The sequence below is a fragment of the Tachysurus fulvidraco genome, chromosome 10, assembly GCF_022655615.1.
Source record: "Tachysurus fulvidraco isolate hzauxx_2018 chromosome 10, HZAU_PFXX_2.0, whole genome shotgun sequence".
Taxonomy (NCBI): domain Eukaryota; kingdom Metazoa; phylum Chordata; class Actinopteri; order Siluriformes; family Bagridae; genus Tachysurus; species Tachysurus fulvidraco.
Window position 1 is genome coordinate 8,159,167 of NC_062527.1, and position 17,644 is coordinate 8,176,810.

The 17,644-nt window shown below is 38.4% G+C and overlaps 1 protein-coding gene across 16 annotated transcripts in view; it reads right to left on the bottom strand.

Annotated features, from left to right (window-relative positions):
* Positions 1-17,644, bottom strand: part of cadps2 (Ca++-dependent secretion activator 2) — a 115,099-nt gene that overhangs the window by 84,542 nt on the left and 12,913 nt on the right. For all 16 annotated transcript variants that reach the window (XM_047819750.1, XM_047819748.1, XM_047819751.1 and 13 more), the window contains exon 2: positions 6,404-6,517. In XM_047819750.1, the coding sequence (XP_047675706.1) occupies positions 6,404-6,517 (114 nt within the window). The remainder of the gene's footprint in view (positions 1-6,403; positions 6,518-17,644) is intronic.

Sequence of the window (17,644 nt, forward strand, 5' to 3'; positions counted from 1 at the left end):
GGGTACCGTTCACCAGAAACGAGCTGCATAAATGATTAGCTTTGCACATTTTGAGAAATTAAAATAATGAATACCAGGCAAAATCAAAAATATCTCACAGAACACAACTGGTCATGTGGAACACAGGGTTTGCATATTAAAATTAGATTTCAATCCAACTAACAAGGTGCATAATTGATTTGAATTTTGAAGGCATTTAGCATCTTATCTGAATTTGATCCCATTAAAAGAAACGATTAGGTGTGAAGTGGCATTGCCTGCATTCTGTTCTTACTTCTATTCCTAGGCACACTAAATTGCAGCAAGAATTTCTTCACAGTAAATAACCAAACCTCAAACTGTACTCTGGATTTTTGCAAGAGCCCATGAATCTTTGCTTATGTGCCAGAAACCAAATAAAACACCACTGAAGTAGGGGGATTTCTTCAAGGCCGAATCCTGTGGCTTTCGTTTCACAGACCGATGTCTTAATTGATGAATGCACCTATGGCAAGAGGAGCTTCTACTTGACGAGCACTGCTGAAGGTTATGACAAGGTTGCACACTGTTCCATTTAAACTAATACTGAGAACATCAACTGTCAGCATCCTGACCTTAAGCCAACAACCAATATTTTAAACCTCAGACACATGAATGGATTGCAATAAAACTCTTATTCCTAAAGGTTGTAGCCAAACGCAAGAGACCACAGTTCCATTCTTAGCTCTTAAACCCAACAGGTTGCTTGGTAACCTGGCTTGTCCTCATAAGTGTTCTGATGTTATGTGTGTGTGTGTGTGTGTGTGTGTGTGTGTGTGTGTGTGTGTGTGTGTGTGTGTGTGTGGGTGTGTGTGTGTGGGTGTGTGTGTGTGTGTGTGAGAAAAAGAGAGAGTGAGAGAGAGCAAGAGACAGGGTCGAGGGGGATTTTTGCTAAAATGGTTGTGGCTGTGCATTAATTTCATATTAAGGAAAATCTGCCTATTGTTTGGACCTTACTGAGGATTTCCTTTTGAGCAAAATACTTCAAAACTCTCCTAAAGGGTAACAGCATGCAAATATGAAACACTAGTCTGTAATCAGACGAATGTGTAAGTCACTAGATAAAAAGAGGCAAACCCATGTATATGTGAGCTGCAGGAGATTTACATCAGATGGACTATAATTTTCTTTAGTGTAGATAGGAAATCTGTGCTGCTAGATACTTATTCTTTCAGGGTTAATGATTTCACACCTACATGCATATTTTCAGCTCTGCCCAACACTGGCTAATTCATCTCAAGGCATAAATCTATGCTCTCTGAAATAGATAGCACACAGCACATCTGTGTGCATAATTACAATAATCGAATCTAGCAGAGACATTATTGTGTTAATGTGATTGTGTTTATTTTGTTATACACATACGACATTTGGGTTAGAGAATAGATAGATGAATACGGGATAATAGACCAGAATTTCATCTACATGATCTGTAATATCTGCTTATCACTTGACAATACACACATTATGTTACATAGACAGAACAGATAGCCTTAATGTAAATAACATCTGTAACGTAAGGAAGTAAAAAATAAAATTGAACATGTGGTTGCATATTCTTGCTTCTAATAACTGCATAAAGCTGTTGATCCACTGACATGCGCAAAGATGCTTTTACAGTACCACAGCTTCTTTCGGCTGTTGTATATCTTAGTATGTTTTGGGAGTTATCTCTACAGTCTGAATTGCTGCTCAATTGGATTAAGGTCTGGTTATTGACTTGGCCGGTCAAAAACCAACTACATTCCCTTGATGAAGTCCTTTGTTGTGTTGGCAATGTGTTTCGGATCATTGTCTTGCTGCATGATCCTCCCAATTACACTGGATGTGATGCTCTGTAAACTGGCAAGCAGACAGAATGTTTCTATAGACTTTTGCATTCATTCTGCTGCTAACATCATCACGAGTTACATCAGCATCATCATTAGTGAGCCTGTTCCAGAAGCAGCCATGCAAACCTGGACCATGACACTACCTCCACCATGCTTGAAGGATGAGCATGATTTCATGTTTCACATGCAGATCCTTTCTTTCTCCACACTTTGGACTTTGGTTGAGATTAGACTTGGTTCCAAAACATTTGAGGATTCTCTCGATATTTCTATTCTTCTTAAAACAATTGATTGTGATACCTTTACCCGTGTCCTGGGGAGGTTGTCGTTAATGTTTTTTTTTTTTTTTACCACAGCTCTCAGAATGTTTCTGTCATCAGCGGTTGTTTTCCTTGTTTCCTTCCTATGTTACATAGGTCGGTTTCAGTTCAGATAGAAAAATCACATACACACAGTAAATATAATATATACTGGAACAGCCAGCATGTCAGCATGTATCTACTGTAGATATAATATTTGCAACACATAGTAGAAGGACCAAAAAACTTTTTAACTTTATTCAAGTGCCACTGAGAGAGAGAGAGAGAGAGAGAGAGAGAGAGAGAGAGAGAGAGAGAGAGAGAGAGAGAGAGAGAGAGAGAGAGAGAGAGAGAGAGATAACAAAGGAGACAGAGTGTGTCTTAAATCTGCATAGGCAGACTAGGGAATCATCTTGTTATGCATCCCACACAAACACTTACAGTAGATGGATTTATATTTTATATGTGTACAGTAATGTGCATGCATATAATATTAGTATACTTTTAAAAATAAAAATATTAATAGTTTATATTTAAGTATTACAACACACAAAGTGTGTAAACCGTAGAAAATCTAATCAAGAAAATCTAAACTGCCTTTATGACTCAATTCTCTTGGGTACACTTGCGCATAGTAAGAGATTTTGTAGGCATATAGTCCAGAGCATGATTAAACAATTATACCAAAAAGGTGATAAGGATCAACAATATAGTATGTAGATTGTAACACAATCATTACCTGAAACAGCAACAGCTGTGTAGGAGAAATAAACCTGGTGAGAAACAGCCATGCTCTGCTAATGTTCTGAGGTTGCTGAAGACAGTTTAATCTAAAAAATCTTACACCATGGCAAGACTGAGCACAGCAACAACACCCAAGGTGCTCGTACAGCATCAGGAAGGTCTATCTGTGAGCGGGATGTCTTTACAGATAAAAATCCACACCCAAAGGCAGGGATAGCTAAAAGACACAATTTATTAACAAAAAAATAAATAAACACAAACTGGAAAACACTGGAGAAAAAAAAACTTGGGGTAGGGAAATTTGTTGCCAAATTTAACGCATCAGAGGCAGAAAGGAATTAAGACTAGGGCGTAGCAGACACGTGAACACAAAACATAAACAAAAACACAATTCACAAGACGCAACTGCAGGAACGCCCCCTAATGTTCCAACAGAAAAATGTCCAAGTGTGATTCTGACAAGGTCTCTCACAGGCAGCCATCTGCAGAAGCACAAAGACATGAGCAGAGTTGAGGATCGTAGGTGCAGGGGTTGGTCAAGGAAACAGATGTAAGACATAATGCTGACATTTCTTTCCAATTGGAATATGTTCGGCAGCACCATTATTTCAGACCTGGTAGAACCCAAATTGGACCTTGAACCCATGTAAAAAGCCATACGACCAACTTGAATTTAAGGGCAAACAACTCAACTATGCTCAAAAGCACAGTTGTTATTATATAATCTGGCTCTGACAGAAGGCAATTTATTTACCGAAGGGATAGGGAGAAAGAGTGTCTACAGGCACCAGTGAAAAATGGTAGCGATTCCTTATAAGTTTTGTGCTACATTTCTGCAAATGGGACTTGGTCGAAATGAATGGTCTTCTCAATGCAAAGAAGTATAGGCAGATACTTATCATCATGCCATACCTTCAGGGAGCTGTCTGATGTGTCACAAATTTATTCTCCTGCATAACAACAACACCAAGCATACAGCCAAAGTCATAAAGAACTATCTTCAGCAAAAAAGAAGAATAAAAAGTCCTGGAGGAGATGGTATGGCCCCATGAAGCCCTTATCTCAACATCATCAAGTTGATGATGATGATGATGTCAGTGGGGTATTACATGAGGACTGAAGTAACTGCCAATGTGGGTAGTTCTCCAAGATGTTTGGAACAACATACCTCATAGGAGAACTGATACTGTGTTACGTGTCAAACAAAGTCAAACACAATAATATTGATTAGATAGTATTTTTCCTTCTGTTTACACAGTTTGTGTTGTTAAGCACTATGTGGTCTATATCTGACTAGTGTGTGAGTAGTGTGGTTTGGTTTTGGTGTGAGTTGCTTGCTCTTCGCTGTTCATTGTGACATAAATTTCCACTAATAAGCAGTTTTGGGGCTGGAGATGGATTACCTCTACACAACCGACCACACATTCTCTTCACTTGGGGAAGTTTTTCCACATTTCTTTGCCATAAAATAAAATGATTAGCCATACTGCAAGCCTCGTGCTTGTGCAGCTGGTGTCTGAATCTTCTGGAAGCCAAAAATGTGGTGCCAGCTATGTGCTCACTGCCTTGGCAACATGCAAAAAATTCAGTGACTCAAACATCCCTGGCCAAGCAATGTTGATGTAGACACATGAGCAGTCATTGGCAGATTTAGACCCTGGTATGGACACAAGTCAGATTCCAATCATACAAACTAAACACCTCACTGAGCACAAACACCGCTGCCAGGTATCACCTCATAAGCATAACAAGGCCAATTAATGATTAGACAGCAGACATGGCTCAACTAAATTCAATGATTAAGGAACTGAAACCAGTGATTGAGAGGCTCATAATCTTCAACAAACTTTTTTTTATTTATTTGATAAACATGTACATGTGATGTCTACAGCTGGGTCCATTCCAAGCTGATAAAGATCGAGGATGTAATCAATTATGCTCAACTCTGGACTAAGCAACGTCTTAAAATAAGTCTGGGTCAGCCTGCAATCACTCCATTGTTGATCAGGCCATCTTGCTCCTAGCAGAGTGACATCTAGCCAAGGATATGGAGCAACTCTCTATCAAACTGATTTCAAGGCCTGTTTGTTTGGGCTCAAGCCAAAGAAGCTCTGAATAGAAGAGCACAGGTTTCAAAACCTTCAAAACCCAATGAAGTGTCACATAACACTGCAATTCAATTATATGTTCTAATACTCCTTGGACAAGGTCCTCCTTGCCTTACAAAAGCAGGCAAAGTAGCCACAGACAGGGTGTTCTCTGTTTGTCTCTTTAATGAGGAAAAACCTCCAGAAAAGCACTTCAGAGAGAACTTTAACTCTTTCCACAGCTGCCAACTCTTTGCCCGGTTTCATGCAGCTCTTACGTTCATGTCGAAGTTTGTTCGCTTGAGTTCAATACGGTATTTTCGTCAAACGCGCATGTGAGTGGGATGAGAATACCTCAAAGTTTCCCAGTAGGAGCAAGATCATTTGAGTAAACAAACTGTGTCAAGTACGCTCTCAAAATGGTAGGGGAAAAAAGGGTGATGTTCATGTGTGTCCATGTGTATGATGTGGCTCTTTGTGGTAACACAGTAAAAAATGTGGCTCTGGCATATTTCATTTAATTCTAGATTCAAGAGAACCCCAGTTCATAAAGTTATCATGCCAAGCCAAGCATCCACAGGATTGATTCCTTTCAAGGGAAACTGTGCAGCATTAAATTGTATGCCCTTGGTTTGCTTTCTGAGGGCAGTCTTTCCAATAAATAAGTCTAAACTTCATCCCCTGTGAAGTCTCACTGTCTTGTCTCCTCTTATTGTCTCCTCTCAGAAAGCAGACCACCTTCCTCCTCATACACATGGTACTTGGCCTTACCGTGAACTCCGTGAAACCATGAAAAGAGCAGGGAGCATTTTTCAGTTTTACTGAAAATGCTACCCACACCATGTTGCCCCAAAGTGTGGCACAAGTTATTATGAGTGCCAATCATATTTATCCAGGCTGAATTTCCACCACATCCTGTCAGTTTCTGTTGAAGATACCCGCACTGATGATGGCAGCAACAGTGATAATTCCCCTATATTACACTTTATACTATTTTTGTATGTATAATGCAGCAGACCTTAAATTTATCCAGTTTGCAATTACCATCTGCCTAATCAATGAGCAAAACAAACCCAATCTCACTAGACGGCTATTACAGAAATAAGTCTTATGTTGTATGTATCTATTTCCCAGATTACTTTTATTCTCTGACTGGCCTGCATGTGCTATTGATCAATGAATGATTTCATATAATAGCCCACAAAAAATTAAGTAATGGGATGTTAAATCATGAAAATGGTCAGCACTAAAAATATATACATATCAAACAAAATGATATAACACCCTAGAGCATATTTAGCAAGGGAATGTTACTTGTACATTCAAAATCCATCGTTATAACGATGCCTGAAAATGCATGTGAATTTATTAAATAATGTTGCCCTTATTGAAGCAGGGTGTTAAACAATAGAAAAAGTCTTGCCTCGTAGTAACTGCGCACGGCATTGCAGAAAGCTTCGTCAGCTACAATCTGCGTCTCTCCTTTCAGGAAGGCCTGAAATCTCTCCTTCACTGCCTGCAGCTGCTGTTTGTTGAGCTGAGAAAAAGAAGAAAGGCATGTGACCATTTGTTTCATAACAGCAAAGAAACCTATTCGATTACAGTAATCCCTAATGCAAAATGCCTAATGAAATATTTATGAACATATTCTTAATCTGACAAAGTGAGCTTGATTAATGCTAATGTATACAAAATCGTTCGAGTGGCACAAAAACACAACCTGAGCCTTAAAGTTGATGACGGCACTTCATTTATAGAACCGAGGTGTTTTGACTTATGGAACTTTTTAATATTTCTGCGATTCTGGTATAATGATTAGAGCTCACGTTCCATGCACAAGACAAGAATAAGTTCATAATAGTCATGAGGATCAGTGGAAGAAATGACAGCAGCTTTGAAATTGATGCTCTGCAGATCAGCGTTAGGCAAGTGCCTATGGAAAAGAACATACAAAACAAGTGCTTCAGACCATAAACACTTCAGCAATAATTCATCTTTGAAGTATAACGAGAGCTGCTCTTAAAAATCCCATTTTTGCTAATAACATATTTCTGCTCTCAGATTTGAAACAAACTGTAAATGCACTGGGTGAGGCATAAAGTCCATACTGTATATCAGAAAATTTAGCTAGGGCTTCGTACCCCATTTTAATTATGTCCAAATATAGTCTACATTTATAATTCTTCCTTCCCTGTCTTGTTTATCTCAGAGAGAATGTGAAAGTGCCTGTTGGAGCAGCACTAATGTGGACTACAGACAGCAACAGTCATTAAGAGGTGCAATCAAGCACTGGGCAAAGAGATCAGCAGCTATACATAGTGCATCATTTCATCCCTACAAGCCTGCCATTCACATCAGTGCTGTTGCTCGCTCTCTCTCTTTCTCTTTCTCTTTCTCTTTCTCTCTCTCTCTCTCTCTCTCTCTCTCTCTCTCTCTCTCTCTCACACACACACACAAACACACTGCTCCAACTTTCTACTTTGAGCTCCAACTCATAGGATTTTCACCTTCATCGTGTACGTAAATGAAAGATGTTTATTATGAAAACATTTTTCACTTCTATATATTCATCAACAAAACTTCTTACTAATAAGTATCCCTATTCCACAACCAGACAATCCAAAGCAACGAGAAATGGACTTATTAACCTTTTGAGCACAACTAAGACTGATTCCACCTGTAAACCATGTGTACGAGTCTATACCAACAGTTCATGTGTCATGTAGAGAGCAACGCTTGGATCTTTTTTATCATACATATAAGTGCAAATTCACTGGAGTTGTAACTGATTACATTTTCATATAATATACAAAAATCGAAACAAATAGTTCCAGGTTTGTCTACTTTTTAAAACCAGGTGTGAATTAGCAAGGCAGAGTGTTGTTTTTTTTAAAGCAATCAAACAAAAGCACATGCTGTGCTAAAAGCATATTTACCTACGGAATAACGCTATTTCAGAACAAAACAACAAAAATCCACAAGACGTCCTAAAACCTACTACACAATTTTTGCAATCAAAATAACAAAAATATATAATTCACTCCAATCTGGTTTTGTTGTCTCTTGTTTTAGATCAAGTGCACATATATAATCAGAACGAAGCTGGTCCCCAGGTGGTGCAGATAAACTTAGTTAACTAAACAGTAAGTTCAAATGCATTGGAAGCTTGTATTACTCGTACGTCACGTTCGGCACTGCATCATTCTGCACCCCAGAGACACATATCGTAGCCAGAATTGTCTCACAAAGGCAGACAAATGTGCAACCACGAGGTGATATGCTTCACACAGCCAAAGTCAAAGGAAAGGAAATATCCATAAAAGTCCAGGACATGGGTTAAGGCTTCATTCTAATCCACCCATCAGACCAAAACCATAATTCTTTTAAGACATAATTATGATCCAAATGCCAATAAAGAATGTATAAATGTGGTTTAAGTGAGCTTTTTCCTCTCATCCTCTTTTTTCACCCCTCTACCATTGATGATGGTTTATTGTTATGGCAACGTCAGCTACACCATGGCAAGTCAGCCATCTGCGGAAAATTACGGATGACATGACTGTGCTTTATCAGCATGAAAATATAAAAGTCTCATTGAATTGATATTATTCCGGATGAGCAAACATCACGCTGATAATTGCAAATTAGGGGTGTCAAAAGATTATAAATAGTAACCACAGGAGCTTCTATAAAAATGAAGAAAAATAACCACATCTTCCACATTAGAAATACACTGAGAGTTCACTCCTTAATTCCTTCCTAGTTAATGAATGATGAATTTCGTGTAGTACATATAGGTTTCAGGATAGAGAACATTTGTAGAGTTATGGGTCTCTAGTTATAACTATGATAACTATGATATATCTAGTGATCGTGGTGAATCTCTCAACCCAGAATTATCATTATTCATATGTTTATTAGAATTTGTTCATGTAGTCATTAGTCAGTTTGAAAGGCCATTGAATGGAATTTCTTCTAAATAATCGATTCAGAAAAGAATTAGACAGCAAAGACGGTAAACTTTACTTTACAACAGGAAATCAATCAAAAGCACAAAACCAAGACACAGACAAAAAAAGACCAAAAACAGGGATGATCCTGATAATCTCTAAAAGAGCGGAAACTAGGACAAAGCAATTACAAAGACTCAAAGAGATAAGAGCCGAAATCCCGAGAGACAGGAAACGCTTGGTTTCAACACAAGAAGTGAGATTTCACATCGTATACGAGTGTTATAGCGATGTGCATTGTTGGGATCAGATGTGTGTTAGAAGTCTTGAACAAGGAAATGGTTGGGAGTGTTGGGAAATGTAGTCCTTTGTAGTTGGGAGGCTTTTAGAAACTCTGAGAAGTGGAGATTATACTGTAGCTTAAACCGACCCTGACGTTACAGTCAATAAATAAAGTCACCTTGGTGATGATGTGTTCTATGAATGGAAAGTTCAGGAATATAAAGTTCTAAGGCTCTTATAAATAGACAAAATATAAAACATTTTCACACATTTTTTTTTTAATAAGAGAATCCATACAGTAGCGATTTAGATTTAAACGTGTAGCATTTAAACGTGTTTCAGGTTGCAAAAAAAAGAAAGAATCCTTGTATCTATCCCTTACACGTTCATGACGGTGAATCTTATAAGCAGTGGAACAAAACACAAAAGAGAGAGCTGACTGTTACAACTGCCCAGTAATCAAACACACGCACACAAACACACCCTCTTACAGCAAACAGAAGTGTGTAAACATTCCACAAAATTGACCAATTACTGCTTCAGTTTATACTCTTACATCAGCATGACAGCATGCACAGCTGAAGGGGAAGTAAATGTAGGAATGTCATCAGTCGTTGCAGCCTTTCCAGCCATTACAGCAGACAGCACGGACAGAGCACAGTAAAAACAATATAAGATATGAAAACACATGCTATATTGCTATATATCATGCCTTTCTGGACAGGAGCAATTAAGCATCGTATCAGCCACTTTCTCGTCGGCTCATCGTTACGCAACACTGTGGGATTGTCTGCCAGCATCCTGAGGGAGGAAGGAAACTGCCCGATATTTATTGTATACTCAGCTGTTTCCTTGTATTGTGTTCTGGGAGTTTGGTGTACATAGCAGAAAAAGAAAAAAAAAGAAAAGGAAGAAGGATGAGAGAAATTAAAAGAATATAAATAAGAATAAAACTGTAAGAAGGAAAGTCTATTAAATAAATTATGTTGTAAGATGGCACAAACAGTACTAATAGCAAATTAAATAAAATGTCAAATTGAATTCAAATAAATAGACAGAAAAAAACTCTAGACCTCCGAGCGTCAAACAAGTTGCGGACAATGTGGATAGCTCGGATATTATTCGAATTAAAAAACTTACCACTGACCTTGTGGAAAAACTGGATAGCACTTTTGGATATTATTCTTATTATCACTATATACGGTTGGTGATGTATGTTTATATGAGGTGATACCTGGCAGTGGTGTTTGTGCTCAGTGAGGTGTTTAGTTTGTATGACTGGAGTCTGCTGAATGATGGAAATGTAAATGAAATGAATCTGACTTGTCTCCGTACCAGGGACTAAATCTGCCAGATGACTGCTCGTGTGTCTACATCAGCATTGCTTGGCCAGGGATGTTTGAGTCACTGATTTTATTTGCATGTTGCTAAGACAGTGAGCACATACATACATACATACATACATACATACATACATAAGGCACCATATTTTTGGCTCCTGGAAGATTCAGACATCTACAGTAGCAGCTAACATCTCAGATGGCCTGCACAGTCACTGATGCTGTATTGGCCACAAAATTAGGCCCTACACCATACTAATACATAATCCTTTTCAACCATCTTCTGAATACAATTCAGTCCAAAAAAATGGTGCAATTTACATCCAAAACTGATTAATGAGATTTTGTTGCTGGTCTTGATTTTATATACTAGTGAATTGGGACGAAATATAATACAGTTTAAAATGAAGGAAATTCAACCCTCGCTGATCATAGTGCAAAACCAATTTAACCAATTGGACCCTGGGGGTTTTATCACACCAGGGAGAGTGTCTCATCAGTCTGCTGATAGGAGAATAAGACCATGGCAGATGGACAGTGAAATAAAATACAAACGTCACTCTTCTTCTATCCCCCGAATATTCTTAGTGATAGAAGTAGATCCTAGGTCCCAGGTCCTATCTATGTGTTCACATTTGTCCCCACCTTCTCTAAAGCACTGGCATAGTTACGTTTGTATAGACACTTTCAATTTCTATCTAAATATATTCCTTAGCATTTAAAATTAATTTTAATTGTGAAACATTTGGTTTCATAAAAATTGAAGCTCATACTCAAATTTAAAGGCAGGGTCTCCGATTTTTGAAAGCCAACGTCGACATTTGAAATCACCAAAATAAACACACCCCTAACCCAAATGGGTCCCACCCCTGTATTGATAGCTCCGCCCACACACACGTACACACGTAACCCAGGCAAATAATGGAAAGAAATGTGTCTTTATCATAGCTGAAGGGAAGAACAATACGATTGCAGATGACACACAAGCACAATCATGCAAAGGACGGCATATATTAGTTCTGTGTAACAAAGCAAAACCAAAGTTACTCACCTATCGAGAAGTTAAAAAGCGCCTCGGCTTCTTAAGTAAAAGTTGAATTTCCTGAGTCAATAACTCCTGAGCTAAATGCTGTTACTACACAAAACGTGGTTGTAGCTGCGTCTCTACATTACTAGGATAGAAAAGAGGTGTTATTTGTGTAGTAACTGCGTTTAGCTCAGGAGTTATTGACTCAGGAAACTCGATTATGCGCCAACTTCCTGCTCCTTCAGTTCTCTCCAGCGCTGGAAAGCTGATCCTATATGAACACATCCTACATCTTTCCTTATCGTAAGCCTTTCTTCGCTTTCTTTCTTTGTTTTTATCCTCCATGTCAATGTTAAAACCGCTTTATGCTAATGTCACACATGCGCACTGAACACTCTCTCCGCCGCATATTGACAAGCCCCGCCCCTTTCTGCTCATTGGCTACACGTTTGTTTATTATTCGGCCCGACTCTGAAGTTTTCTGAAGCATTTCTCAAAAATCCCTGCATTTAAGCTCATAGAAAAGATGAAAAAGGGAAAAAAAATTCTGGGCTAGTTTAAAAGAAGAGGATAGAATCTGTATAAAATAAATAAATAAAAGCAGGACCCACTTGTCATGGCCCATGTCATGTCCATGAATCTGATGACTGGCTCATATGAAAGGGCACCAAGTGCAGCCCAAACTCTCAGATCTGACTGGCAAAGAGGCTGGCACTATTTTTGGATAGCCGCACAGTTCTCACTGGATCATAAGGCAAATGCTTTTCTGTTTCATCACTTGAGAGGCCTTAGCTGTGGTTTTTGTGTGTGAGAGAGAGAGAGAGAAAAAGAGAGAGAGAGAGAGAGAGAAAGAGAGAGAGAAACATAAGGAACTTGTCTTGCTGATATTCCATAACATTTCTGCGTAATCACCCGATCTGTCTTGTGTTATTCTATTCTTTTCCTACCAGAAGCTATAAAGCTGCAAATTCTGGTCATTTTCACAGCATAAACACACACAAAACAAGCGAGATAATTGATCACGACTTTGTTTGCGCATTCAACGGATGTTAATGGCAGCTGAGTGTTTAGTTGCTCTGTATAACAGCCTGTGATGCTCATCATCTGTTTCACTCTACATGTGTTATAATGTGAGACAGTTGTATGGCTTACTCGTGGAATTAAAAGCTCTTTCAACTGTTACAACATGGCCCTGAGTTCGGTGATCTGCCCCTAGTGTGGGAATGACAAGTGTGTTGGTTTCTGATAGACCTGCACAAACATGCATTTTGACAGCATGAGGATAAAATAAGATCTTGCCCCAGGACAAGTAAATGACATAGACCTGAACTACAACACCAGGCCACAACGATTTCTTTTGCAGTAAAATACACAAGTAAAGGAATATAAATAACTATGGTTTAAAATCATAGATTAGTCAAATAAGTTGCTTTTATTCGATTTTTATGAATGGAGTCTATTTTAAGTCTAAATGATTTTGACATAATGAATGATCACACGTTAAGTGTAAAGAACAGGAAGATGATGAATTATGAACTTGAGTTACTGGGTATTTCCCATACAAGACAACATGTCTAGGATGGTTAAAGATGCTAATTTATCGGAATTACGTTCATAAACGTTTCCCAATTACTCACCTTTCTAATGCTTAACAATTCCTGCTGTATGTGTGCATCTGTAGCATCTATAATATATCTTGTGGTATCTGGATATTGCAATCTGGCTCCCTGTCATATTTCTCTAATTTCATCTGCCTTTGAGTGCAGAGCTAAACAAACTGAGGCGCACAGTCGATGATTGGTGGAAAGAGAGATGGTGGAACAGCCCACTGTCCCTGAGATGTGTCACGACTCCTGTCTGCCTGAAGCTTGTGCCTGCTCTCAGCAGATAAACACAAGTACGCTGTTCCTCTCTGCTTTGGCGCCCACACCATGTTTCCAGCTGTGGAGCATTCTGCCTTCTTTAAGTCGAGTGTGTCCGGAGAAAAAAAAAAAAAGCACATGGAATGGGAAATAGTATTATTGCAAACACCTTTCCTGGTGTCTACTAATCAACACCAAAAGTAAAGCTTAAAGTCAAAGCGGATGCCAGCAGACGCCTCTGTTTTGAACAATTCTAGTCCTTCGTGTTATTAATTTGTATACTGGAAGTACCCTTAAATCATACCTCAAACGAGAAGGAAGCTATTGAAAAAAAGAAAAAAAAAAAAAACAATTTCAGACACTAATTCAGATCTAGCTGATTGATGACAGTGATATTGTTTGGATCCATTTTAAAGTCTAATCAGTTCAAATTAGCTCAATCATCAGACAGAAAAATGATCTTCTGAAAATGAAATCTGAATCGTCTTTGAAATCTATAACACGTTCTATACCTTTCTGCAGAGAAAAATATATCACACTCATCACAGTTAGTTGTTTTTTTGCTAGCAAAATACAATTATGTCCCCCCCCCCCTTCATTTCGCACTACAAATGCAGAGGTTGAAAATGACATCATTCTGAGCTCTGACTTCTCACTACAGGCGTAATGTGTCAAATGCAGTGTAATGTGGTTTAATAGTCACGTAATAACATATCAAACTACTAGGTTAGCTGCAGATATGAGATAATACTTGGTATAGAAGAGAAAACAAATAGAAACAAATACAGCTACAGAGAGCTGTGCGACATCAGACACATCCTTCAAGAGTCACATTAGAGTTGTAGGTTTTGTGCCAAGTTGAGATTGATGTAAACATTAAGTTAGTTAATGTGCAAATACTAAATGAAATGCTAACTAACTTTTTGGACAAGTGTGCTAGTTGGTTTAGGAACAGATGTTGCTTGATGGTTAAGGCTTTGAGTTGTTGATCAGAAGACCAGTAGTTCAAACCCCTGCTACTGAGCTGCCACTGTCGAACCCATGCACAGAGCTCTTAACCCTATCTGTACTTCCTAATAAGCTGGGATATGTGAAAAAAGAACGTCAGTGTGCTGTAACGTACGGCATACATGACAAATAATGGTTCCTGCTTTGTGCTACATCTGTTGTGTAAAATTTGCCAAGACCTTGCACACCTGAGCCAAAAAACTAACATTTACAGTATAAATGGTGTTTTTGTTGCAACCTAAATGCACAGCTATTGCTTCATCACACGCTGCTAAGAGTCTGAATCGGCCGTGCCAACACTGTGACGTCACTGACTTTGTACAGTTATAGTGTACTATATTTATAACCCTTAGTCATACTTTCAGTTAAGGCTTATTTTTAATGTATTGAATATGGAGGATATCAGGACACCACCATGTCGTAGCACATCTATTTTGTTACACCTGCATTACTGAAGGACAGAGTTGCTTAATGAGCATGTAAAGTGTGTGTGTGTGTGTGTGTGTGTGTGTGCGCGTGTGTGTGTGTGCGCACAGGCAGGTGACATCATTATAATAAGTCTGCAGGGGGAAACACACAAGTAAAGAACCAAAAATACTATATATAGCCAAGTCAAAAAAAGATGAGCGCTGCTAAGCAGAATTTAAGAAAAAAGAAAGAAACAGCGAGACGATCAAGCACCGAGACCAGAGACGGTCTCAACATCACTTCAGTCCCAAGATGGGTGTAAAATATGTAAGGCTCTTAAAAAATATTGTGCTTGTAAGATTAGTTGTAATGGGAACACCTTTTTAACCTGGCATCTGAAAGACAGATGTATTTTACCGTGTGTCTGTTTTTTATCAAATAATGTGCACTGCATAGAAGGTACAAGGTAATAATGTAATACCCCTGGGGCAACATTGTGAATAAAATGTTAAAGTTTGTTCATTGTAATTAAATTACCTGCTACTGAATGATGTTATTGTAATAAATGTGATTTGTGACATGATTTAGATTGGTTTCGTTTTTATCATCGCAAAAAAACAGAGATGTTGTGTATTTTACATCCACTGTGGGTGTAAGCAATAAACTGACCAGTAGGAACTTATTGTGCTTTAAACCTCAGTAACTACCTTTTTCTTCACTTTTATTTGTTTGATTTTTGATTTTTTTTTTTTTTGCATTCATAGTTCCTCTAGCCCTTACTAATGAGCATATGCATAATTTGTTTAGCTGCTTTTACTTTTAACGTCGTTTGAAACAGACTTCTGGAGATGAGTCATTTACATCCTGTCTAAGACAAGCAAAAAAAAATATGTAAATGGAAATTAAGAAATCTCAGTAGAAAGTCATTAACCACCCACAGGTATATTTGACAGGCTCCTTTTGTGTGTGTGTGTGTGTGTGTGTGTGTGTGTGTGTGTGTGTGTGTGTGTGTGTGTGTGTGTGTGTGTGTGTGTGTGTGTGTGTGTGTGTGTGTGTGTGAGTAAAAACAGAGGTGGGAGTAAGTCACACATATGCAAGTCACAAGTAAGTCTCAAGTCATGAATGTCAAGTCAAAGTCAAGTCGAGTCTTTTTTTATTTTATTTTATTTGTCAAGCAAGTCTCAAATTTGCGACTTAAGTCTGACTCGAGTCAAGTCATATGACTCGAGTCCCTCATCTCTGGTGTGAGATATTGATGTGTGTGTGTGAAAATGAGAATGACAGTCTGTATAAGCGATCGCTCTGACCGTCATGCCTCGTCTTTTTCAGACTGGAGCAGCATCTTTATATTTTATGACTGTGTATTTATGGTGCACCTGTGTACTATAATTAAAAGCTATAAAGCTACATGTGGTGGTCTTTGTAGACACATATTAGTACATAACTGATAAAGTGTCTGCCATAGCTGTTAACTGTCAGAGAGATGTAGATGGTCACAGTAGGACAATGACCTGATGCTGATATCTTGGCTGTGATAGGAAACTGTATTGTTGTTCATCGGGATGAGAAGGTTTTGCAATAAATACATTTAGAAATCAAAATGATATAAACACACTTTTTTTTATTGTGCAAAAAGTGTATGCAAGGTTTTTAGTGCCAAATAGGGTAAAACTGACTTCACAAAAAAAATGGAGCCATAAATACAGTTGGGTCTGTAAGCATTTGGACAGTAACACAACTTTTGTAATTTACCCCCACAACAGGTTTGATATGAAGCAATGAATATGTAATTGTAGTGTTGACTTTTCCTCCATTTTCACAGGCTTAAAAGTAATTGACCAACTTACTGATAAGGTGCGGGCCATTTCCTTGTTATTTCATGTCAAATTAAGGAGATAAAAGGTCCAAGAGTAGAATTTGCATGTGGTAGGTTATCATGGGGACTCTCAATATGTGAAAGAGGTGTTGATAAAAATAAACAAGGCTTACATTATCCTGAAAACAGACTTATGTACAGAAACAGAAACCTTGAAAGTGAAAGCAACAACACGCTGGTGAGCTAGGCATTAGTTTGTCATTCATGTAAAGGCAGTAAAAGCTTACAGAAGAAAACTAAAGTGGACGATCACAGAATATATTATTGAAGAAAAAAACCCTTCACCCCATCAGACCCAGTCAAGAACGCTCTTGATGATGTAGGCGTATCATTGTCAACGTCTATGGAGAGGCGTTGGAGACAATGGAGAGATGCCTTCGTGAATGTAAATACAGAGGGTTTACCTCAAGATGAAATCTGCTGGATGGATCACTGTGTTCACTGTATGACTTGTGAAGTGTATAAAGCTGCTAATCTGTCAGCTCTGCTTCAGACAAACGCTGCAAAAACTGACAGGAAGGTGCTTTACAGTACAGATGGATAATGATCCAAAACATAGTGTAAAAGCAACCCAAAAAGCTCCTTAAGGAAACAAAATAAACTGTTCTTAACTTCATAGAGTGTATTGTTTGTATGTATAGCATGTATTGTCCATACCTGCCCCCTGCTTCGTTGTTGTTTTATGGTTTATGTCTGTATGTATGTTGCACCGTTGACCTGTGAGACACGACATCTCGTTCCACTGCATGTCTTAACATGTAAGCGGAATGACAATAAAGCTAACTTGAACTTGAACTTAAATGCCCAAGTCAGTCACAATCCAGTATAGCGCACTTTTGTCTTGAAGACAAAACTGAAGACAGAAAAACACACAAAAACGCAGCAACTGAAGGTGGCTGACGTAAAGACCT